This window comes from Salmo salar, chromosome ssa12, assembly GCF_905237065.1.
Source record: "Salmo salar chromosome ssa12, Ssal_v3.1, whole genome shotgun sequence".
Classification (NCBI taxonomy): domain Eukaryota; kingdom Metazoa; phylum Chordata; class Actinopteri; order Salmoniformes; family Salmonidae; genus Salmo; species Salmo salar.
Window position 1 is genome coordinate 73,666,757 of NC_059453.1, and position 26,428 is coordinate 73,693,184.

Below are 26,428 nucleotides of genomic sequence, written 5' to 3' on the forward strand. Positions count from 1 at the left end.
ACCAAATGTAACATATTACGCTCATTTGTGTGTCCCTGATTTTACCTGAGTCCAGGTTGCAGTGTTTATGGCCAATATAGTTTCAGAGATAAACATCTATTTTTCAGGAGAGACCAAGTTAGCTGAAACAGATTTGATTAGTTCTAACTTTAACTAAGCCATTCTAAAAGGAGGAACGCCATAGCATGCTGGTCTCAGGTGCAGTATTTTGTAATTTGAGTAATACTATGATATTGAGTGACCCATATGTACTGTCTATACTTCAATGTGTGTCTGCCAGCCTGAACTCACGAAGTCAGCCTCCACTAGCTCCTCAGCCTCACTGTCCTCCATACTGTAGCGTGCAGGGAAACACCCTGCAGCACGCTTTTCTCTCACTGGTCTCAGGAAGTCAGCAGCTGTGGATTTCCTCAGCAGAGCTAACAAAAACAAAAACACAGAGGAATATTTGCAATAACACAAAGTTGCCATCCTGTAACTGTCGCGCAGGTGTGATGTTCGGATGTACCGATCTTCTGCAGGTGTTGTTACACGTGGTCTGCCACTGCAAGGACAATCAGCTGTCAGTCCTGTCTCCCTGTAGCGCTGTCTTAGGCATCTCACAGTACGGACATTGCAATTTATTGCCCTGGCCACATCTGCAGTCCTCATGCGTTCTTGCAGCATGCCTAAGGCACGTTCACGCAGATGAGCAGTGACCCTGGGCATCTTTCTTTTGGTGTTTTTCAGTCAGTAGAAAGACCTCTTTAGTGTCTTAACTGTGACCTTAATTGCCTACCGTCTGCAAGCTGTTAGTGCACCCGTTCCACAGGTGCATGTTTATTAATTGTTTATGGTTCATTGAACAAGCATGGAAAACAGTTTTTAAACCCTTTACAATTAAGATCTGTGAAGTTATTTGGATTTTTACAAGTTATCTTTGAAAGACAGGGTCCTGAAAAAGGGACGCTTCATTTTTTGCTGAGTTTATGTAGGAATAATGTCTTAAGTTACTTAAATGTGAAATGTATTATCCGATGACAACAAATAACAAGTCCACTATTGATAGTGATAGAACTAAGTAAAATAGTATTTGATTTTACTCCACAGCTTTTTTCAAAAGTCTCTCTCTCTCTCATGGTCTGAGATCCCTTTAGGTGCCTTTTGGCAAACTCCAAGCGGCCTTTTACTGAGGAGTGGCTTCCGTCTGGCCACTCTATCATAAAGGCCTGATTGGTGGAGTGCTGCAGAGATGGTTGTCCTTTGAAGGTTCTCCCATCTCCACAGAGTGAGCTTTGGGTTCTTGGTTACCTCCCTGACCAAGGCCCTTCTCCCCTGATTGCTCAGTTCCAAACTTCTTCCATCTAAAAATGATGGCGGCCACTGTGTTCTTGGGGACCTTCAATGCGGCAGAATTTTCTTTGGTACCCTTCCCCAGATCTGTGCCTCGACACAATCCTGTCTCGGAGCTCTATGGACAATTCCATCAACCTCATGGCTTGGTTTTGCTCTAACATGCACTGTCAACTGTGGGACCTTATATAGACATAAAAAAAATACGAATATGAACATAATGTAAATGGCAGTAGAATAAAATAAACATTTTAGCATAAGTATAATACAGGAAGGCACTATTTATAGTCCAATATTTACATGTGTATTGGGGAAGGGGGGATGGGGGGGCAAGTATATAAATTGAGCAGTATAATAAGAGTCTGGTAGGATCAGTTGTGATGTGTGTGTAGCATGAATCTATGCTGAGTGTACAAAGCATTAAGAGCACCTCCTCTTTCTATGACATAGACTGACCAGGTGAATCCAGGTGAAAGCTATGATCACTTATTGATGTCACTTGTTAAATCCACTTCAATGTAGATGAAGGGGAGGAAACAAGTTAACAAAGGATTTTTAAGCCTTGAGACAATTGAGACATGGATTGTGAATGTGTGCTATTCAGAGGGTGAATGGGCAATGGGGGGGGGGTTGCAACTCAATATTAGGAATGGATAAATGGAGGACAGTGCTTAGAAATAGAGGCCCTGTTCCTCATGTTGATTTTCCATACCTTACCACACATGCACTCAGTCATGCACACACCCACACAGACAAACACACATATACACTGAGTGTACAAAACATGAAAAACCTGTGAATGCGCCATGTGCAGCTTAGCATCAGGTCAAAATGACACAATTTGACAACTTGATTTTTTTCAATAAGGATTTTTTTTTTGAAAATCACACAATACTTCAGTAGACAAACTGAAGCGCAGACACAAATGTAACATGGTGTGTATTCATATCTTCATCAAGCACACAGGAGGGTGATAGTGGTTTGAGGACAGAGTCTTCTTGTGATGCAGAGCGTCACGTTATTCTACCCCAATAATTAAGTGGCCAAAAAAGTTAGTGAGGGCACAGAGGACTATGTCTAATGGTGTCTCCCAATGCTTAACCAAACCTTTCTGCAATTGTCTCTTCTGCCTGAGCAAGATATTCAAACTAGATATTCTCTCTGTTTTACTCATAGCAATCAATTATTCTTAGGTCAGGGTCTGAGTCTGAATCATTCTATTGTGCAGTTGACTATCCTACTCCCATGAAATCATGTCATTGGATACCTTGGAGAATTTGCAAGGTTGGTCAAAGTTGGGATATTAAACTGAAGGCACAAAACCCCCCCCAAAAAATGTCACCAACAGACACGTTTATGGGATTTCGGTGACAATATATTTTGTACTGCCACCATCTCCCAATCTTAATGAAGGTTTAGCGGAGTTGGAGAGGCTACACATTGCCACTCACTCTCCCAGGCTTTGGTTTGTTACCTGTTCAGGTGTTACCAGTTCAGAATTCCAGCCTTGACACTGCTGCAAAAGTCTCATTTTCTGGTTTGTAACATTATATAGGAAGTGGAATGAGTGCACTGTGTTCAGGTTGTTTGGCAAAAGAGACAGCTCCCTGGCTCTCCCTAAATGGACCCAATAGGGATTAAGACAGAAAAGGTAATTGAATATGTCGTGTCTTCGGCTATGCCGGATTAAGTGATATGACATGCTATTCTATAAAATCCTTTCTCTGTAATTAATATTACCTGATTGAGCTAATCATGTAAATGTAATTAACTAGAAAGTCGGGGCACCACGGAGGAACGTTTATAGAGCTGTTATCTTCCGAATACACTCTTAAAGACCTAGTAATCTTTTACATCAATAGCAGTCCACATTAATCGTCACCTTATTTTCAGTCTCATATGAAAGTTGTAAATTCTTGGTTATCTTCACGAACCCTGGCTAACAAGTTGAATCAGCAATACAAAATTGGGTTTAACTATTTATTTACCAAATACCTAAACTAATCACACAGAATTACATATACACAGAATACAAATTATGTCATACAGAAAACGTCCCTGGTGGACGTTACCTGTATGAGGCTTGTTACACAAAGAAAGGGGGTTGGGCTTGAATGAAAGAGCGGGAAGACTGAGGAACAAAGAAAGCAGCTATGCCATCATAAATACAGTATCATATGCATTCTAAATTACCGCCCATTTGGAAAAGGAAAATGCAATAAATATTTACTCTGAGCTGCGCTTCGGTAGGTTGGTCGTAGATGCTGGCCGTGTTGGCCAACAGAGATCTTCCTGTCCTCGGAAGAATGTCACTGGTGGTAAAATGGATACGTTGTAGTATCTTCGTTGTGTGTTAGACTGGATACGTCGTCCGTCCTTCCTAGCCCACGTTTACAGCGGCCGCTGCTAACTCAACGGCTAGGAAGTATCACTTCTGTAGTGAATAAGAGTTCAAAGTTCATACCATTCGCAACCAAAGCTCACGCTGAGGTTGGCTTAGTTCTGTACATGACATGTGAGTCCTTTTAACCTGTTAGGGCTAGGGGGCAGTATTGACACGGCTGGATAAAAAACGTACCCGATTTAATCTGGTTACTACTCCTGCCCAGTAACTAGAATATGCATATAATTATTGGCTTTGGATAGAAAACACCCTAAAGTTTCTAAAACTGTTTGAATGGTGTCTGTGAGTATAACAGAACTCAAATGGCAGGCCAAAACCTGAGAAGATTCCATGCAGGAAGTGGCCTGTCTGACAAGTTGTGTTTCATCTTGGCTCTTTTTATTGAAGACTGAGGATCTTTGCTCTAACGTGACACTTCCTACGGCTCCCATAGGCTCTCAGAGCCCGGGAAAAAGCTGAACGATATCGAGGCAGCCTCTGGCTGAAACACATTATCGCTTTTGGCAAGTGGCCGATCAGAGTACTATGGGCTTAGGCGCGTGCCCGAGTTGACCGAATGCTTTATTTTCTTTCGTCTGTTTACCTAAACGCAGATTCCCGGTCGGAATATGGCATAAAAATTGATTTTAAACAGCGGTTGACATGCTTCGAAGTACGGTAATGGAATATTTAGAATTTTTTTGTCACGAATTGCGCCATGCTCGTCACCCTTATTTACCCTTTCGGATAGTGTCTTGAACGCACGAACAAAACGCCGCTGTTTGGATATAACTATGGATTATTTTGAACCAAACCAACATTTGTTATTGAAGTAGAAGTCCTGGGAGTGCATTCTGACGAAGACAGCAAAGGTAATAAAAATTTTGTTATAGTAAATCTGACTTTGGTGAGTGCTAAACTTGCTGGGTGTCTAAATAGCTAGCCCTGTGATGCCGGGCTATCTACTGAGAATATTGCAAAATGTGCTTTCACCGAAAAGCTATTTTAAAATCGGACATATCGAGTGCATAGAGGAGTTCTGCATCTATAATTCTTAAAATAATTGTTATGCTTTTTGTGAACGTTTATCGTGAGTAATTTAGTAAATTCACCGGCAGTGTTCGGTGGGAATGCTAGTCACATGCTAGTCACATGCTAATGTAAAAAGCTGTTTTTTGATATAAATATGAACTTGATTGAACAAAACATGCATGTATTGTATAACATAATGTCCTAGGGTTGTCATCTGATGAAGATCATCAAAGGTTAGTGCTGCATTTAGCTGTGGTTTGGGTTTATGTGACATTATATGCTAGCTTGAAAAATGGGTGTCTGATTATTTCTGGCTGGGTACTCTGCTGACATAATCTAATGTTTTGCTTTCGTTGTAAAGCCTTTTTGAAATCGGACAGTGTGGTTAGATTAACGAGAGTCTTGTCTTTAAAATGGTGTAAAATAGTCATATGTTTGAAAAATTGAAGTTTTTGCATTTTTGAGGTTTTTGAATAACGCGCCACGGGATTACACTGGCTGTTACGTAGGTGGGACGATTTGGTGCCACCTACCCTAGAGAGGTTAACGCAGAGGCTGCAGACCTCACGTACCCGGAACAGACTGGTTACATTTCGTCACTGGCTTATATAGTGGCGAGGGGAGAAGAGTGTGTTTCATCGTTTATAACCCGTCTCTTCACAGGGGCGGGCCACTGATTGGTCAGGGCTCTTTCCTTATGAAAACCCAATTCTCTCAATTGGAAGCTAAATTACATTTAATCTCCTAACAAACAGTTTCAATATCAAACATTTAAATTGCACAACAATTCCATGTGGATCTGATAACTAGAATGTGTAGACTTTCCCTGGTACAGTTTATGTCGTCCGGTCATCAGTCATAATGTCTCAGATGACAACCGAACTGTCATCCATACTCATTAAGTACCTGGTATATTTCCAACTGGTTCTATTACCGAAATATGCTTCCTTTCCCCCGACTTGTTTGATGTTCCCTGACTCTCTATATTTAACAAAGGCTATTCAAAAGTCCTTCAGTAGGGTCAGAGAGAGAGGGGAAGGGAGAAAGGTATTTATGGGGGGGTCATAAACCTTACCCACAGGCCAACGTCATGACAATAATATTGAGATTTGTTTTTATTAGTAATAATTTACTTTAAACAAAACACATTTTTCTATAATAGCACCATTGACAGTATCTTCAGACTATTCTATTACATCCAGCAGGAACAGTAACACCAGTAATGGTAACACCAGTGACAAATATGCAGAAAATATAGAATATCTAAGATGGCGGTCACAGTTGTTCAAACCGCACTTCTTAAATTGTAAATAAATGACTTAATCATGTGATTTGATAAATTATTTTAATCAAATTTCCTGTTCCATTTAGTATAAACTGTGTAATACCAGTGACACATCTTAATGCTTCGCATGGAATTACCAAATTAATTATCAAATTGCTAACATATGAAGAGAGAGTGCAAACTCACCATGTGCTTTTCATAACAGCCTGTCACGACTTCTGCCGAAGTCGATGCCTCTCCTTGTTCGGGCGGTGTTCGGAGGTCGACGTCGCCGGTCTTCTAGCCATCGCCGATCCATTTTTCATTTTCCATTTGTTTTGTCTTGTTTTCCCACACACCAGGTTTTCATTTCCCTCATTATGTGTTGTGTATTTAACCCTCTGTTCCCCCCATGTCTTTGTGTGGTATTGTTTATTGTAAGTGCTTGTGCACATTTGTTTGACTGGTGCGCGTCGGGTTATCGTGCCCATATTTTGTATTTCGTATGCTGTTGGTTTTACTATTAAACTGCTCCGGCTATTACCAAGTTCTGCTCTCCTGTGTCTGACTTCCCTGCCACCAGTTACGCACCCCTTACACAGCCCCATCTTCAATGAACCTTTGACCCAGGAATTAGTTGGAAAGGATGTTACATTTTTCTTAAATGGCTGTTTTTATAATAGGGTAACACCAGTTGCATGAAATTGAGAGACAGCTATTCCCTGTAAATGAATTACAATATTTAGTTGATCTTTTAGTTTTTCAAGTAATCCACTAAATAACTATGATACTTTCCTTTGTATTATGACATAAAACAATATATTTTAACTCAATAAAATGTCACTAAACCACGACTCATTACCCGAGGGACAAGCCATTTTCATGATACTGACCGTGTTCTATGACAGGGTTTCCCAAACTCTGTCCTGGGGCCCCACCTGGGTGTACGTTTTGTTTTTTGTCCTATCACTACACAGCTGATTCAAATAACCAATGAATTATCAAGCTTTGATTATTTTAATCAGCTGTGTAGTGCTGGGGCAAAAACCAAAACAGACGTACACCCAGGCGGGGCCCAGGACCGAGTTTGGGAAACCCTGTTCTACGATGTATACAATAATGTTTTGCAATGTAACTGTCTTACATATGTTTTATTAACAATAATACACTTAAATTAAAACAAAAACATATATTTTGTGTTATTATCTGACCTTTTTAAGTGATTTTCCAAGTGGTTAAGGCGGGCAACATAAAATCCACTATTTTTGTGGAATGATCCAGAAATTATCAGACCAAATGAAAGGTCACAGTGCAACTATCAATGCAGTGTTTGTCCTTTTATTTATTTTCTTAGAAAGGAATACAATTTTCTCCAGCTCTTTGTTACCTCTCTTCTCAAACATGTACCATAGTAATTTGAAGTACAAACCTTTGTTATTCATAACAATCATTCTGTCATTGTGAAAGCTATTGAAATATTCATACATTAATATAGTCATGCTTCTATGCAATGAAGAGACTGAAAAAGAAATGAGAAAGAATGTATTCATGTTTATAACATGTACAGCTTTATAATATTAAACATATTAAGTGGCTTCAGGAGTCAGTAAAGGCAGATATTTCATACAAGTAGAACAATATTTGGTGCAAAAAACACCAAAATACAAATGGCCATCTATATGCAATCAGGATAAAAACATATTAAAGACTTTAAAAAAATGACAAATGCATAATTGATCAGTAAAATAATGTTCAGATACATAATTTCAATGTTCTAAAGTGCCTTATTGAAATAAGATTCAAATGATTGTATTTTATTTTGTATCGCTACATAATACTATTTAAAAAGCGCTGTGATACAATTACAAATGTGAGAATATCTACCTGGTCTCAGACCTTAAGCACAAAACATAAATATCCCTTTTCAAAACATGTATATGTTACAAAAAAATTGTGAAATGGGGTTAGAGAAAAATCTACATCTATAATATAACGTATGCCATTTAGCAGATGCTTTTATACAATCTCACACGCGCATACATTTTACGTATGGGTGGTCCCAGGAATCAAACTACCCTGGCGTTACACGCGCCATGCTCTACCAACTGAGCTACAAAGGACCACCATATCAGTGTCAGTCTCTTGTGTCTGCAACATGCATTCACTCAACCACTCACACTCACCTACATACTGTACAAATACTCTATCTGATTCCTCAGATCATGTGGTTTGATAGTATGCCGTTGGTATAAGCGTTACACGCACCACCATTTCAGAAAGATAGCGTTCCTTGGTTTGAACTTTTTGATTAGGATGACATGCAGCTAGAGCTAGGAAGGCACTGTTAGGGATAGGTTCTTTCTCAGTGAGAGATTTCACATTGAGACATGTGACCTTGAATTGCAGATAAATGCCATTAGTAGGAGGAACATTTGATTGTTTACTGTTAACAATCTGTACTGATTGTGTGTGCAGGTACAGTGTGCTTCTTATACTGTAACCTAGAGAATTACTATTGGATATACATAGCCTAAGAAGAAAAGTAACCACTGCTTTGTGACACACTTGAGAAAAACAACCAACTTTGGCTTTGTCTCTTAACATCTTACGTGTCCTCGTTTCTAGAGTCATTGCAGTACGGAACACTACATCCACTAGTGAATAGCTTCTCCCCTCTTCTTCAGCCTGGTCTTATAGACTAGAAGTAACATAGTAAACGTAAATTTGACACTAGTATGATATATTATGTTTGGTATGGTTACATAAGACAGAAGGTTACTTAAGGTAAAAACAAAGGTATGGTGGTTGGTCGGGATGCATGAGTAGGCGTATAACACGAATGTCTAGCAACCCAAAGGTTGTGTATTCAAATCTCATCACGGGCAACATTTAGCATTTGAGCTAATTAACAACTTTGCAAGTATTTACTACTTTTTAGCTACTTTGCAACTACTTAGCATGTTAGCTAACCCTTCCCCTAACCCTTTAACCTAACTCCTAAGCTTATCCTTAACCCCTAACCCTAACCGTTAGCCTAGTTAACGCTAGCCACCTAGCTAACGTTAGCGACAACAAATTGGAATTCGTATCATATCATATGTTTAGCAAATTCTTAACATATTGTACAAATTGCAATCCGTAACATATCGTATGAATTGTCATTCGCAATATATCATACAAAATGGATGATGGACATCCACAAATTAATTCATACCATACGAAACGTAACATATCATACTATTTGGAGTGTCCCGGAATTATGTTTACCATGTTACGTCTACCCCCAAGTCCAGGTTGTCCTTTTTGACCCTAACACTCACTCTCATGTCAGTTACTCTGGATTGAGATATCACAGATACAGTTTGACCTATCCCTGTAACAGTAGCCCATTGCAGAGTCAACCTTCCATCTCTGTCTCTCTCTGTCTCTCCCGCTGTGTCTCTGCTCTGAGTGGGTTAGTGAAGGCATTGTGTCATGGCTTGCCGACCAGTCCTTGTAGGTAGAAGTTCCTTGCTGTTGTCTTGAGTTGTGCAGTCAGAGCAACACAACACAGCTGTCCTGTGTCCACTCACGCGCATAATACACACAAGTGTACAAACTCCAGCAGATTCCAACTCAACGGTATACTTGGACCGGTTTGTCCCTACACCTCTTTCTCTCCATTATTGTGAAAGGACGTCCGTCTCAAGTTCTCCTTGACCTTGACAAACTCTGGGGCTCTCACGGTCTCCTCTTTTTTTCCCTGCTCTTTCTCCAGCTGAATCAGAAACAAAAGGGAGTTTATTCAATCAATTTCGATTAGATGAAATTGTAAAAAGCTCTATAGCAATATAATTGTATTGACCGATTGATGATCTCTCCTACCTCTTCTAGCTTCTCCTTCCTCTTGAGGAGCTCTTGTTCCAGAGGGGAGATCTTCTTTCTGGCCTCATCTTCCTCCTTCCTCTGCTTGATGATCTGTTCCCTCTTCCTGGCCTCCAAGACACGCTGCAGCTCCGGCTTAGACTCCATCCCAACACCGCCACTCCTGAGAGACCAAGAGAGAGAAGGTATTTACTAAGGTCATCTGCATTTTAATTTAACTTCAGTGTTTTCCTCTTGTCTCCAGCAGAGGGAACTCTAATCATACTAAATGTAATGTTCTGATTTTGCTCTCTCATACAATATCCTTTCCTCACCCAAAGTAGTGGTGTGTGGGTAAAATCACTGGAGAAGAAAAGTCAGGAAAAAAAGCCATATTATAACCTATGTGTTGTGATAATTGTGTTGTTTGCTGTATCCTGTTAGTTCATATGCCTTGACAACCTGATATACAGTTGAAGTCGGAAGTTTACATACACCTTGGCCAAATACATTTAAACTCAGTTTTTCACAATTCCTGACATTTAATCCTAGTAAAAATCCCCTGTCTTAGGTAAATTAGGATCACCACTTTATTTTAAGAATGTGAAATGTCAGAATAATAGTAGAGAGAATGATTTCTTTCAGCTTTTATTTCTTTCATCACATTCCCAGTGGGTCAGAAGTTTATATACACTCAATTAGTATTTGGTAGCAATGCCTTTAAATTGTTTAACTTGGGTCAAACGTTTCGGGTAGCCTTCCACAAGCTTCCCACAATCATTTGGGTGAAATTTGGCCCATTCCTCCTGACAGAGCTGGTGTAACTGAGTCAGGTTTGTAGGCCTCCTTGCTCGCACACACTTTTTCAGTTCTGCCCACACATTTTCTATGGGATTAAGGTCAGGGCTTTGTGATGGCTACTCCAATACCTTGACTTTGTTGTCCTTAAGCCATTTTGCCACAACTTTGGAAGTATGTTTGGGGTCATTGTCCATTTGGAAGACCCATTTGCGACCAAGCTTTAACTTCCTGACTGATGTCTTGAGATGTTGCTTCAATATATACACATCATTTTCCTCCCTCATGAGACCATCTATTTTGTGAAGTGCACCAGTCCCTCCTGCAGCAAAGCACCCCCACAACATGATGTTGCCACATACATGATGCTGCCACCCCCGTGCTTCACAGTTGGGATGGTGTTCTTCGGCTTGCAAGCCTCCCCCATTTTCCTCCAAACATAACAATTGTCATTATGGCCAAACAGTTCTATTTTTGTTTCATCAGACCAGAAGACATTTCTCCAAAAAGTACGATCTTTGTCCCCATGTGCAGTTGCAAACCTTAGTCTGGCTTTTTTATGGCGGTTTTGGAACAGTGGCTTCTTCCTTGCTGAGCGGCCTTTCAGGTTATGTCGATATAGGACTCGTTTTACTGAGGATATAGATACTTTTGTACCTGTTTCCTACAGCATCTTCACAAGGTCCTTTGCTGTTGTTCTGGGATTTATTTGCACTTTTCGCACCAAAGTACGTTCGTCTCTAGGAGACAGAACGCATCTCCTTCCTGAGCGGTATGACAGCTGAGTGGTCCCATGGTGTTTATACTTGCGTACTATTGTTTGTACAGATGAACGTGGTACCTTCAGGCATTTGGAAATTGCTCCCAAGGATGAACCAGACTTGTGGAGATCTACAATTTCTTCGCTGATTTCTTCGCTGATTTCTTTAAATTTTCTCATGATGTCAAGCAAAGAGGCCTTGAAATACATCCACAGGTACACCTCCAATTGACTCAAATGATGTCAATTAGCCTATCAGAAACTTCTAAAGCCATGACATCATTTTCTGGAGTTTTCTAAGCTGTTTAAAGGCACAGTCAACTTAGTGTATGTAAACTTTTGACCCACTGGAATTGTGATACAGTGAATTATAAGTGAAACAATCTGTCTGTAAACAATTGTTGGAAAAATTACTTGTGTCATGCACAAAGTAGATGCCCTAACCGACTTGCCAAAACTGTAGTTTGTTAACAAGAAATTTGTGGAGTGGTTGAAAAACAAGTTTTAATGACTCCAAGATAAGTGTATGTTAACTTCCGATTTCAACTGTATAGGCCTAAGGCTGAGACAATAAGAAGACACAGTGAGCAGAATAAATTCATCCACACCTTTGTTTCATGACAAAACCGGAGAGCAACATCTGTCCTGTGAAGTCCACAAACAGTTACGTGACATCCAGCATGGTCGAGTAAGTTAATGTTTCCGACATTTTCGGACTACTAAATAACAATTGATTTAGAAACGCAGAGCGTTACCGCAAGTTGCAAAGAAAAACAGGAGCTGCCGCCACTCTTCCAGCACCATTACAACATTTCAACATCATCTAATCACCTATGCTTAGTCTAATACAGTTACAACTAAAAGATACCAAAAACGATTTACTCCAATCAACGTAAGCTAAATATGATGTGGCTGTCCATGTTACTGATTTCTCGCTCTCTCTGTGTGTGTGTGTGTGTGTGTGTGTGTGTGTGTGTGTGTGTGTGTGTGTGTGTGTGTGTGTGTGTGTGTGTGTGTGTGTGTGTGTGTGTGTGTGTGTGTGTGTGTGTGTGTGTTCGTGCAAAGAAAAAACATGTTGACTCTGCCTACTTGTAGAGAAACGCCAACGCCATCCTCTTCTTTTATGTTGCCTAAATGGCAGTGGTGGAAAAACTACCCAATTGTTATACTTGAGTAAAAGTAAAGATATCTTAATAGAAAATGACTCAAGTAAAAGTGAAAGTCACCCCGTAAAATACTTCTTGAGTAAAAGTCTAAAAGTATTTGGTTTTAAATATACTTAAGTATCAAAAGTAAATGTAATTGCTAAAATAAGTGTCAAAAGTCAAAGTAAAAGTATAAATCATTACAAATTCCTTATATTAAGCAAACCAGGCGGCACCATTTTCTTTTTTTTAAAATGTATTTACGGATAGCCAGGGGAACACTCCAACACTCAGACATCATTTACAAACTAAGCATTTGTGTTTAGTGAGTACGCCAGATCAGAGGCAATATGAATGACCAGGGATGTTCTCTTGATAAGTGCGTGAATTTGACCATTTTCCTGTCCTGCCAAGCATAGAAAATGTAACGAGTACTTTTGGGTGTCAGGGAAAATGAATGGTGTAAAAGTACATTATTTTATTTAGAAATGTAGTGAAGTAAAAGTAAAAATGGTCAAAAATAGAAATATTAAAGTAAAGTACAGATACCCCCAAAAAACTACTTAAGTGGTACTTTAAAGTATTTTAACTTAAGTACTTTACACCACTGCTAAACGGTCTATAACTCTGTCACACAGTACACACTTTTAGTTTTAGTTTTCCTATGCTTGCTCACTAGCCTAACTGCCTTTCATGGGCAACGATGCGCCAGCCCAGCTAGGTAACATTAGCCTACTACATCTAACCACATGTTGCACTTCCATCCTCTCTGGCCAGGGGCACAATGTATGAATTTATGGTTTGATCAGAATCTGTGTTATAAATCATTGGCTGGTATGGAGAATTAGGTAAAACCACAAGTCCAAATCCCTATATATATTCCTGGCTAATATAAGAAAGGGACGGTTTTAGCTAGCTAGCTAGCTAGCCACAGCAACACAACGTGACGCAACAATTAAAGTTTTTTTCTGTCAATGACGTTTGGCTTCAGATGTAATGTGATTGGTGTGAAGCCAAATCCAAACTGGCTTCCCTTTTTTTTGGTGTGCCAGGACTATTCACAGCTGAGCTCACTCAGCTGAGCTCAACGCTGATTAGCTATATTTTATATATTTTTTATCAAGGGAGGCCAAATGCTTGCTGACAACAGTGTCATACCCTTTTTGACCTGACAGCGTCAGCTAGATAGGCTACACATACTGAGACGGTGGGGGCGCTGTTTTGTTAGTTCGGATGCTTTTTCCGGTGAGATACTGTATATTCAGCCTCTTGCGATTTGATGGACATTTATCAAACTCAGAGAGATTAAATCAATTATTGTGTTTTTTTTTTATTTTTTATTCTTGGTCAAATTTTTGGGGAAACCTGGGTCCTCTTGACACCCATAAATACACAGCACTGCTCACCCATTGATTTTTTTTTCTTCAGGATTCAATTACATTAATATGATAAAAATAAAATGCGGAAGGATTATGTTGCATTTTAGCAAATAACAATTGCATAGAAGTAAAGCTTATTTCCCTGCTCATAAATGCTCCTGTAGTCCTAACAAGGGCTACGGGACTTGTGATCCACAGACCGGTGTTTGTCTCTGAATCTCTATGGTGATGCCAGATTAATTAGGAGCCTGTTTTCTTATTAGACAGAAAAAGACAGCAGGAAGCACACCGCTGAGGTTTGGTGGTGGGACCCTTGTTTTGTTTTATCAGAAAGGAAGAAAACCATCCTTCTCAATTGTTAATCAACTTTGAGTTTATTCAATCACTGCATATGGCCTCTAAAACTCATCAAGAATTCATTCAATATCTCCCCCCAATATCTCACATCAGACCTCTTCGGAGTGAAATGCCATTATACTCAGGATAAGATAGAAACTGTTGAGCTCTCTTTGTAACTCTCCTCTCACCTCTCCTCTTTGAGACTGCTAATTCAATTCACGTAGTGCCTTTAGCCCCCTTAGGGAGGTGCAGTCACCGTTTTTTTGTTGGTGGTAGAGAGAGGGAGGGCTGCTATTGAGGTGTGATTAGTGTTTTTGTTAATTTTGTCTCTGCTCATCAAATAAGTCAGAGTGGTGTACACACACACACACACACACACGCACGCACACACACACACACACACACACACACACACACACACACACACACACACACACACACACACACACACACACACACACACACACACACACACACACACACACACACACACACACACAGTGTATAGCAGTAGCCTGTGTACTGTAGATAGTTTATGAAAGAAACACACTACCAATAGACTACAATCCCATTTCCCCAAAAATCTGCAGAAGGTATAGTTTGATCGCCAAGCACAGGACAAGAATAGCACAGTGAAAGGGCTGATATTTGAGTCCACTATATTACTTTCTGGTTGCTGTCATCCATAGGCCTATTCATGACATACTCTGGGACCTCTGACTCCTCTATACCTTCTCACTGTTCTAAAATCAATAGACAGTCATTTCTTACTACACAGCATTGTGAACGGCATTGACATTTGAAACAAAACATGTTTTTTTCTGTGTGTTGTGGTCCATGCTTTTTTCCCTCTTTCATCTACCACCTCAGACTTTCCAGACATCAATGCTCAATGACACAAAAAATACTTATCCAGAGTGAGAGAGTGAACGAGAGAGGTAGCGAAATAGCAATCAGAGAAAATGGAGACCACTCAGTAAGAGAGAGAAAGACTGTTCAAGTTGATGACCTGCACTCCCATCACAGTGGTGTGGCTGATCTCCCAGCGCTGTAAGGGCTCTCTCTCTGTCATGGTGCCCAACACAGATTGCCTGTTCTGGGCTTTGACTCTCATAGCCATACCCCTCTTAGCACTAGTAGCAGTGCCAACCCAAGCCCAGCAGATACATATAGATGCTTAATTGAAAGCATGACACCCTGCCAGCTTACCTCTGAGTATCTGCCTGCCTGCCTGTAGAAAAGCAGAAGTGAATGCGTGTGTGTAGTTTAAACTACGGTCTTATTCAATGTTCACTTAATATCACTTAATCACAGATATCACTTAATATCTATCAATGTGCTCAATTTCATAAAAAGGTAAATTAATAACATTAATGAAAATGTATTTCACTACAATTTCAAGTACATGTGATGGTGAATGCATACTAAAAAGATTTACACCAAGTGTGATGTTTAATTATTTTTTAACTCAGAAGGAAATATCAAGAGCATCAGGTAAGTGATAAAACAGTCAAATAACAATATCGAAATGTCACTATCAATCATGTTATTAGTATGCAAATCAGACACCTTTCAGCATGGAATAAACATTAAGGTAGGTATTCCGATAAGAATCATGTAAGTAATAAATAAATAATCATAATTTGGCAGTACGTCCAACCGGCCTCACAACTACAGACCACGTGTAACCACCCCAGCCCAGGACCTCCACATCCGGCTTCTTCACCTGCGGGATTGTTTGACCAGCCACCCGGACAGCTGATGAAACTGTGGATTTGCACAACTGAAGAATTTCTGCACAAACCATCAGGAACCGTCTCAGGGAAACTCATCTGCATGCTTGTCGTCCTCACCAGGGTCTTGACCTGACTGCAGTTTGGCGTTGTAACCGACTTCAGTGGTCAAGTAAAGTGTGCTCTTCACGGATGAATCACGGTTTCAACTGAACCGGGCAGATGGCAGATAGTGTGTATGGCGTCGTGTAGGCGAGCAGTTTGCTGATATCAACCTTGTGAACAGAGTGCCCCATGGTGGCAGTGGGGTTATGGTATGGGCAGGCAAAAGCTACGGACAATGAACACAATTGCATTTTATCGATGGCAATTTGAATGCACAGAGATACCGTGACGAGATCCTTAGGACCATTGCCGTGCCATTCATCCGTCGCTATCATCTCATGTTTGCACCACCCCATGTCACAAGGATCAGTATACAATTCCTGGAAGCTGAAAATGTCCCAGTTCTTCCATGGCTTGCATACTCATCAGACATTTCACCCATTGAGCATGTTTGGAATGCTCTGGATCGACGTGTATGACAGCGTGTTCCAGTTCCCGCCAATATCTAGCAACTTCGCACAGCCACTGAAGAGGAATGGGACAACATTCCACGGGACAACATTCCACAGGCCACAATCAACAGCCTGATCAAATCTTGGCGAAGGAGATGTGTTGCGCTGCATGAGGCAAATGGTTTTCACACCAGCTACTGACTGCTTTTCTGATCCATGCCCCTACCTTTTTTTAAGGTATCTGTGACCAACATATCTGCATTCCCAGTCATATGAAATCCATAGATTAGGGCCTAATTTATTTAAATTCTCTGGTTTACTTATTTCTTCAATGTATTTAAGAAATATTTATCTTTCCCAAAAATATATAATATTACAAAGGCGAAGGTAATAAAGTGCAACTTACCTCTGATCGCGTCTGGCTAAGAACCTACGAACAAAAATCTCCTCAAGAGTGAAGATGTGCATTTCACTTCAAGAGCCATGATTGAGATACAGGGTTTGACATACAACCTCGAAAGCCAATGGACTATTTTGAATACATTTCATTGGTCAAGGGGTTGTGAAACGTTCATACAGCCATAAAGGGGAACAAATCGTATCGATTCATGTAAAAAATAATATTAATGTAAATCACCAAATTTGAAGTTACGCGGTTTTCATCCGACAGCGACTAAATCATAATATAAATCTATATAACTGAAGTGATTTGGTAAAATGTAACGGAGTAAAAAGTAAGTTACTTCCTTCAGAAATTACTTGAGTAAGAGTGCAAGTGCAGCCCACAGAGAGTAACTAGAAAAGTACTAGATCCTCCAAGAATGTACTTAAGTACATGTAACCACCTCTGGCTAGCAGCTAGCAGTAAAGCTGCTGGCTAGCAGTCCAATCGATCAAAACATTCTAAAGTAAGCACTACGTGATCAAGGGATACCACAGTGTGTAGTATAGTATTCTACAGTATACTAAAACATTCTATATTAAGCACTACACAATCGAGGGGGATACTACAATGTGTAGTATAGGGATACTACAGTGTATAGTATTCTCCAGTATACTACTAAATTCTATAGTAAGCACCACACAATCGAGGGATACTACAGCGTGTAATAAAGTATTCTACAGTATACTACAAAATTCTAAAGTAAGCAGCACTACATGATCGAGGGATACTAGACTGTGTAGTATAGTACACTACAGTATACTACAAAAGTCTGTAGTATGCACTACATGTTTGAGGGATACTACACTGTGGAGTATAGGACTCGACAGTGTACTACAGTTTTACTACAGAATTCTATAGAATTCTATATTAAGTACTATAGTATTCTATAGTAAACTGTAGTATTTGTTATGTGGGAAGATATTGGATACTGTAAATTAGACTTGAATGTTCTGCTATATTTATCTATTAACATCTATGTTTTATATTCTTCCCATTTCTCACACTAATTACACTCCAGGTTTTAGTGTACTGTGTCTTTCTCTCTGTCAGATCAATACTAGGATTTGGATATATTCGATAAGAGTCATAATCTACTTGAATCCAAGATGGCATAGCAGTCAGACGTCTTTCTCGATGTTCTGTCGTGTCACTTGTATATATCTTTTTACATCTTTTTCTTCACATATCTTTTAAAAATATTTTCCTAAACCTCAACTTCTAAATACTCTCCTGCAACCCGCCTCACCCAATGTGGCGTGGATCTTTTTTTTTCCTAAAGTATTTCTATTTACTTCGGATTTGGAATCCCTCAACTGAAGCTAGGCAGCTAACTACCTACCAGCTATCAGTCAGCAAACCATTGCTAGCGGTCATCAGCTAACCTTTAGCTCGGAAAGCTCTCGCCAGTTCGAACAACGTGACTCAAATCAGAGCATAACGGACCTATTATTATTATATTTTTTTTCCCCCCCAATTCCCCGGATTCCTACCGCAAACTCTGAACATTTTCATCTGGATCTTCGCAACTAGCTAACCGCAATCCCGGGTGACTACTCCTGGCTAGCGTTTCCATCCCGGAGCAAGCACCAATTAGCCTGAAGCTAGCACGGCCAGGGCTCCTGTGCTACCACCGAAGCCCACTCCTAGGCTACAATATCCGGACCCCTTCTACTGCCGGTACGGGGCACAGAACCCCGCCGATCCTCTACGACTGGAATACTGACATAATCTGCCAAAGGATTCCAACAGGCCCCTCAGGCGCGACGTCCGCTGAAGGCCCATTCTGCTAACCGCGGCGTACTAGCTACCTAGAGCTACTTGGAACCCTACTAATTCCACGACTGGTCTATCGACATCACCGCATGAAGAGGCAAAAACAGACTTACCTCTATCGCGACGTCCCCCAAAGGCTAACTTGCTAGCCCCGGTCTGTTAACTGCTAGCTTGCTTGCCCCGGTCTGCTAACTGCTAGCTTGCCTGCCCCGGTCTGCTAACTGCTAGCCCCGGTCTGCCAACTGCTTGCTTGCTAACCCGGTCTGCTAACTGCTAGCTTGCCAGCCCCAGTCTGCTAACTGCTAGCTTGTTTAGCCCCGGCCTACTAACTGTTAGCTTGTTAGCATCGGCCTGCTAACTCTCTGAATCGCGTGTCCCCAGTCAGCCCAACCACTCACTGGACCCATATGTTCACTTGGCTACGCATGCCTCTCTCTACTATCAATATGCCTCGTCCATTACTGTCCTGGTTAGTGATTACTGTCTTATTTCACTGTAGAGCCTCTAGCCCTGCTCACTATGCCTTCACCAACCATGTTGTTCTACCTCCTACATATGCGATGACGTCACCTGGTTTAAACATCTCTAGAGACTATATCTCTCTCATCATTACTCAATGACTAGGTTTACCTCCAATGTACTCACATCCTACCTTACCTTTGTCTGTACACTATGCCTTGAATCTATGCTATCGTGCCCAGAAACCTGCTCCTTTTACTCTCTGTTCCGAACGTGCTAGACGGCCAGTTCGTATAGCCTTTAGCCGTACCCTTATCCTACTTCTCCTCTGTTCCTCTGGTGATGTGGAGGTTAATCCAGGTCCTGCAGTCCCTAACTCCACTCCCACTCCCCAGGTGCTCTCATTTGTTGACTTCTGTAACCGTAAAAGCCTTGGTTTCATGCATGTTAACATTAGAAGCATACTCCCTAAGTTTGTTTTACTCACTGCTTTAGCACACTCTGCCAACCCGGATGTCTTAGCCATGTCTGATTCCTGGCTTAGGAAAACCACCAAAAACCCTGAAATCTCCATCGCTAACTATAACATTTTCTGCCAAGATAGAACTGCCAAAGGGGGCGGTGTTGCAATCTACTGGAAAGATAGCCTGCAGAGTTCTGTATTACTATCCAAGTCTGTACCCAAACAATTCGAGCATCTACTTCTAAAAATTCACCTTTCCAGAAACAAGTCTCTCACCATTGCCGCTTTCTATAGACCACCCTCTGCCCCCAGCTGTGTCCTGGACACCATATGTGAATTGATTGCCCCCATCTATCTTCAGAGCTCATGTTGCTAGGTGACCTAAACTGGGACATGCTTAATACCCCGGCCATCCTACAATCTAAGCTTGATGCCCTCAATCTCACACAAATGATCAATGAACCTACCAGGTACAACCCCAAATCCGTAAACACGGGCACCCCCACGGGCACCCTCATAGATGTCATCCTAACTAGCCCCGGTCTGTCCCACGGGGGACCAGTACGGAGACAAAATGTATGAAATATATGAAATGTATGCGTTCACTACTGTAAGTCGCTCTGGATAAGAGCGTCTGCTAAATTACTAAAATGTAATGTAAATGTAACTAACTCGCCCTCCAAATACACCTCTGCTGTTTTCAATCAAGATCTCAGCGATCACTGCCTCATTGCCTGCATCCGTAATGGGTCTGCGACCAAACGACCACCCCTCATCACTGTCAAACGCTCCCTAAAACACTTCTGCGAGCAGGCCTTTCTAATCGACCTGGCCGGGGTATCCTGGAATGACATTGACCTCATCCCGTCAGTAGATGATGCCTGGCTATTCTTTAAAAGTGCCTTCTTAAATAAGCATGCCCCACTCAAAAAATTTGGAACTAGGAATAGATACAGTCCTTGGTTCACTCCAGACCTGTCTGCCCTTGACCAGCACAAAAACATCCTGTGGCGTTCTGCATTAGCATCGAATAGCCCCCGTGATATGCAACTTTTCAAGGAAGTTAGGAACAAATATACACAGGTAGTTAGAAAAGCTAAGGCTAGCTTTTTCAAACAGAAATTTGCATCCTGTAGTACTAACTCAAAAAGTTTTGGGATACTGTAAAGTTCATGGAGAATAAGAGCACCTCCTTCCTGCTGCCCACTGCTCTGAGGCTAGGAAACAATGTTACCACTGAGAATTTCAATAAGCATTTCTCTACGGCTGGCCATGCTTTCCACCGGGCTACCCCTACCCCCGTCAACAGCCCGGCACCCTCCACAGCAACCCGCCAAAGCCCCCACCATTTCTCCTTCACCCAAATCCAGATAGCTGATTTTCTGAAAGAGCTGCAAAATCTGGACCCATACAAATCAGCCAGGCTAGACAATCTGGACCCTCTCTTTCTAAAATTATCTGTTGAAATTGTTGCAACCCCTATTACTAGCCTGTTCAACCTCTCTTTCGTATCGTCTGAGATTCCCAAAGATTGGAAAGCTGCCGCAGTCATCCCCCTCTTCAAAGGGGGTGACACTCTAGACCCAAACTGCTACAGACCTATATCTATCCTACCCTGTCTTTCTAAGGTCTTCGAAAGCCATGTTAACAAACAGATTACCGACCATTTCAAATCCCACCGTACCTTCTCCGCTATGCAATCTGGTTTCAGAGCTGGTCATGGGTGCACCTCAGCCACGCTCAAGGTCCTAAACAACATCATAACCACCATCGATAAGAGACATTACTGTGCAGCCGTATTCATCGACCTGGCCAAGGATTTCTACTCTGTCAATCACCACATTGTTATTGGCAGACTCGACAGCCTTGGTTTCTCAAATGATTGCCTCGCCTGGTTTACCAACTACTTCTCTGATAGAGTTCAGTGTGTCAAATCGGAGGACCTGTTGTTCGGACCTCTGGTAGTCTCTATGGGTGTGCCACAGGGTTAAATTCTCGGGCCGACTCTCTTCTCTGTATACATCAATGATGTTGCTCTTGCTGCTGGTGATTCTCCGATCCACCTCCTAGCAGACGACACAATTCTGTATACTTCTGGCCCCTCTTTGGACACTGTGTTAACTAACCTCCAGACGAGCTTCAATGCCAAATAACTCTTCTCCTTCCGTGGCCTCCAACTGCTCTTAAACGCAAGTAAAGCTAAATGCATGCTATTTAATCGATCACTACCCGCACCTGCTCGCCCTTCCAGCATCTCTACTCTGGACGGCTCTGACTTAGAATACGTGGACAACTACAAATACCTGGGTGTCTGCTTAGACTGTAAACTCTCCTTCCAGACTCACATTAAGCATCTCCAATCCAAAATTAAATCTAGAATCGGCTTCCTATATTGCAACAAAGCATCCTTCACTCATGCTGCCAAATATACCCTCGTAAAACTGACCATCCTACCGATCCTCGACTTCGGTGATGTCATCTATAAAATAGCCTACACACTCTACTCAACAAACTGGATGCAGTCTATCACAGTGCCATCCGTTTTGTCACCAAAGCCCCATACACTACCCACCATTGCGACCTGTACGCTCTCGTTGGTTGGCCCTCGCTTCATACTCGTTGCCAAACCCACTGGCTACAGGTTATCTACAAGTCTCTGCTAGGTAAAGCCCCACCTTATCTCAGCTCACTGGTCATCATAGCAGCACCCACTCGTAACACGTGCTCCAGCAGGTATATCTCACTGGTCACCCCCAAAGCCAATTCCTCCTTTGGTCGTCTTTCCTTCCAGTTCTCTGCTGCCAATGACTGGAACGAACTGCAAAAATCTCTGAAGCTGGAGACTCATATCTCCCTCACTAGCTTTAAGCACCAGTTGTCAGAGCAGCTCACAGATCACTGCACCTGTACATAGCCCATCTGTAAACAGTCCATCTATCTGCCTACCTCATCCCCATACTGTATTTATTTATTTATTTATTTATCTTGCTCCTTTTCACCCCAGTATCTCTACTTGCACATTCATCTTCTGCACATCTACCATTCCAGTGTTTAATTGCTATATTGTGATTACTTCGCCACCATGGCCTATTTATTGCCTTAACTTACCTAATTTGCACTCACTGTATATAGACTTTTTGTTTTCTTTTGTTCTACTGTATGATTGACTGTATGTTTTGTTTATTCCATGTGTAACTCTGTGTTGTTGTATGTTTCGAATTGCTATGCTTTATCTTGGCCAGGTCGCAGTTGCAAATGAGAACTTGTTCTCAACTAGCCTACCTGGTTAAATATAAAGGTGAAATAAAATAAAATATTACTAGAAGATAGACAGACAGCAGATGTGACATGTATGTCCTTTTCTACCAGATTTGCTTCACAATTAATTATTTATTAGTAGACTAGTGGGTTATGACTGATTGGTCTGACTCTCCTGTAGGATATGGTTATTATAACCTATTTAGCGTCTGAATGATTAACTGACCAACGCTACAGAGTAAACAAGTTCAGATACAGGTCAGACACACCACACAGATAAGTTGGGAAATTATCATACTGTAGAGAGATTACAGAAAGGGAAGTTAAGAGCAGATAAGGGAGATATTTTCCTGTTGTGTATACTGCATTCCATATTCCTGGAAATTGGGTTTCCGTGATGGCAATCTTTGACATTCTGTGGCATTCTACAATGACATTTTTCTTGCGTATTGGAGAATATTAAGATTCATGTTTATGATCACTGAAAACCATGATTATAAAGAGAAATCCAACTGCATAATGACACAAACAAGAAGAACACTAGAAGAACGTCATTTTTACTTCCAGAGCCTGGTTTTCTATGGGCCTACTCTTCAATGGCAGTGAAACAGCAGGGCTGGAGGGGCATAAACGGTCCTCTGTTGCCCACTCTCTTATTAAGGGTCTGAGTTCCGACTGTCACCTCATGGAGGGTTGGAGTACTGGAGCCATGGGGATTTGCCCAGATCCCAACAACTCAGTGATAGGGACAGGATTGTGGTGGGCTGTCACCTAGCAACAGCTGGCTTCTAATGGGCCTGCTAATTAAAGAGATGTTGATCAAGAGAGACAGACGACAGGCTTCAATGGCGAGAAAAAACTGCTCTGTTTGGGTGGTTGCTATTTGATATGCCATACACTGTCTGTGCAGTATTTATTTAGAATGGCATTTTTTTCTTATTTGTAGGGGTAAAAGAATAACAACTGAGTCTAGAATTGGTTAAAACTTTGGGTGTTAACACAAATATGAACTACATATGATCACTGGCTTGTTTTGCCATAGCTTAGCAGCAATATAAAGTTGAACCACACTTTTCTGTTCACCCCACCACTATTGCAATCACAGCTGGACTTGTGATGAACTCGCACATTTTTCCTAAATGCTGGCATGTTTTTCTTCATACCAAACTCCAAACAGAGCTGATTCTTTGTAGCCCATTTAGAATTCCTATTTGAGACATTTTAAATAGGGGGTGTTTTTCCCTTCCATACCCAAATCTGGCATGCTGAAAATATCCTGCTTCCTTAGTTTAAAGGGAGGTATCTGCTGCTTTAAACAGTCCTCTTATCTCCAGTGCTGCAGTAACTAGCTAAATATTTCTGGAACTTTTAAGTGTACTTACTAGCCTATGTTGTGAGTGGATGACCAATACCACTTTCATAAAGCATTTTAGAGGGGCAGTGTAAGAGAGAGGGTAAATGGGAATGCTGCCTACGATCACACTTTACTTAGATCATTATGACCCTTTTTAGACCTATCCTTTCTGTTTGTTATGTTGTTACAATACAGCACCTTTGGCTTATATAAATGAGAAGTGAGATTACACCTTTGTCATCTGACCTTTCGTGACTAATGTCTATGTTTTAGAATGTACTTCTCCTTTTATGTAAATCCATACATGTTGAGGCATGTACAGTGATCACTAGAAATCCTGTATTTCTTTATTTACGTAATGCCATGATATGGGTATGTCCTTAAAATATCATATCATATGAATCTATAATGGGGAATTACGGTCGGAAATATCCATCCTCTGTGATATAATTTAAGTAAATGTGAGGCAAAACATTACAGAGGGCTTGGCTGAGAATTCTGAATGACTTGTCAGGTTGACTGTCTGTGTGCACACACAGATGCATAAACATGCAAACAAGCACAGTGTAAGTGCTGAAATCATACCAATAGCTAGATTGCTGGATAATAAGCTAAATCAGCTGTTAGTTTAAGATCTTGTATGGGACTCTGTTGGGTGGGAGTTGTACCGTTTCTGGCTCATGAGCAGCTCTCGGTGGAGCTCCTGGTGGCTTTTGGAGGCTTTCACTGGATTAAGGAGCTTTTTGGGCTTGATGAGATCATCATCTCCCTCCATGTAATCTGGCTGGGGGACATAGCCAGCCACGGGGGGCTGGTCCCTGTGAGGGTAGTCCTGAGTAGGGTGGCTCCCATCCTGCCTGGGCTGCTGCTCCCACTGCAGGTCCGCATAGGCTGACGCTGAATGAAGGAGGAGAGAGGGTGGGACAGGAGAAATGGACAGAGAAAGACACCAGTGTTAGTGATAAAGAAACAAAACAGTGGAAACGTATACTAGAAATTGAGGCGTGACTGAAGGTAACAGGAAGGTGTCCATAGCAGAGGTTCCAAAGTCCTATCATGGGGAAATCTCTGGATCCTCAGCAAGGGCAGGTGAGCCGCCAGGCACTTGGCTCCGTTTGTGTTCTTTAGAGCTAGAGGAAATTCCATATTCCCCTTTCCCCTCTCTGCTGTGGGTTGAGATGCTGACACACTAGGTTACACCTTCTTTGCTCACTGTAAACCATACACGCAAGCAACCCCCTTTGGGAATGTCATGTTCACCAAGCTTTAACTTTCTGAGTCAATTATTAGGTACTCCATATAGGCGGGGCAACTACCACTCATTCCCTCAGTGACATCTGTGACGTGCATGGGATTTAGTCATTCCGCAGCACTCTCAATGGAAGTGATAGGATCATTCATAGAATGTTGGTTGCGTCGTTAGGATGTTAATGGTCCCATCAGAACATGCAAAGATACATTCAAGCATAGACATGGTTTTGTAATGTCTGTACCAAATGTCCCAGCCCATTGTATTTTCCACATATTTCAGTGGGTTTTGTTCCATCAGAACAGACAGATTAAGAGGTACCTGATCTGTGCTAGAGTGTTTCTGGAGAGAGGTCAGATGTCATACGCATGCAGGCCAGCTCAGAACAATGACTCTTTCTCAAGTGCAACCAGACACCATCTCTGCTACTTAATATTTCAGAAAAATGAAATGAGCTGTGGTTGTCTTGTCCCAGCTCTTCCCAATCAGGGCTAGTGACAGGATGTTGATGGGCTGGAGTCAACAGGAGATGATTTGGGCATTGGAAACAGTAACAAACACATCAACACATTTTAGATGGAGAAAAAAAATCTGGTTCCTGTGTTGCATTAGCAAATACAGGTAATTGAATTCAGTCTATTGCTTGAAATGCTAATTGGGCCATTTTGTTTATCTGCCTCATTCTCATTCTGACAGAATGCCACTAACAGCAGATTGACAACTACAGTAAAAGTATTGCTTTTTAGCCGTGTACAGTGCAGTAACTTGCAGTAACTCTGAAGGAACAACAGCAGAAACATGTGATCCAGGCTGTGTCATTTGTCTGAGGATTAATAGGGCATTAGGGAGAGCACAGGGAGAA

The 26,428-nt window shown here is 41.4% G+C and overlaps 1 protein-coding gene across 2 annotated transcripts in view; it reads right to left on the minus strand.

Moving 5' to 3' along the window:
- Positions 1–7,333: 7,333 nt before the first annotated feature.
- Positions 7,334–26,428, minus strand: part of LOC106565856 (protein FAM107B) — a 48,593-nt gene continuing 29,498 nt past the window's right edge. For both annotated transcript variants that reach the window (XM_014133454.2, XM_014133455.2), the window contains 3 exons: positions 24,986–25,214; positions 9,876–10,038; positions 7,334–9,768 (listed from right to left, as the gene is read on the minus strand). In XM_014133454.2, the coding sequence (XP_013988929.1) occupies positions 9,655–9,768; positions 9,876–10,038; positions 24,986–25,214 (506 nt within the window). In that variant the 3' untranslated portion in view covers positions 7,334–9,654. The remainder of the gene's footprint in view (positions 9,769–9,875; positions 10,039–24,985; positions 25,215–26,428) is intronic.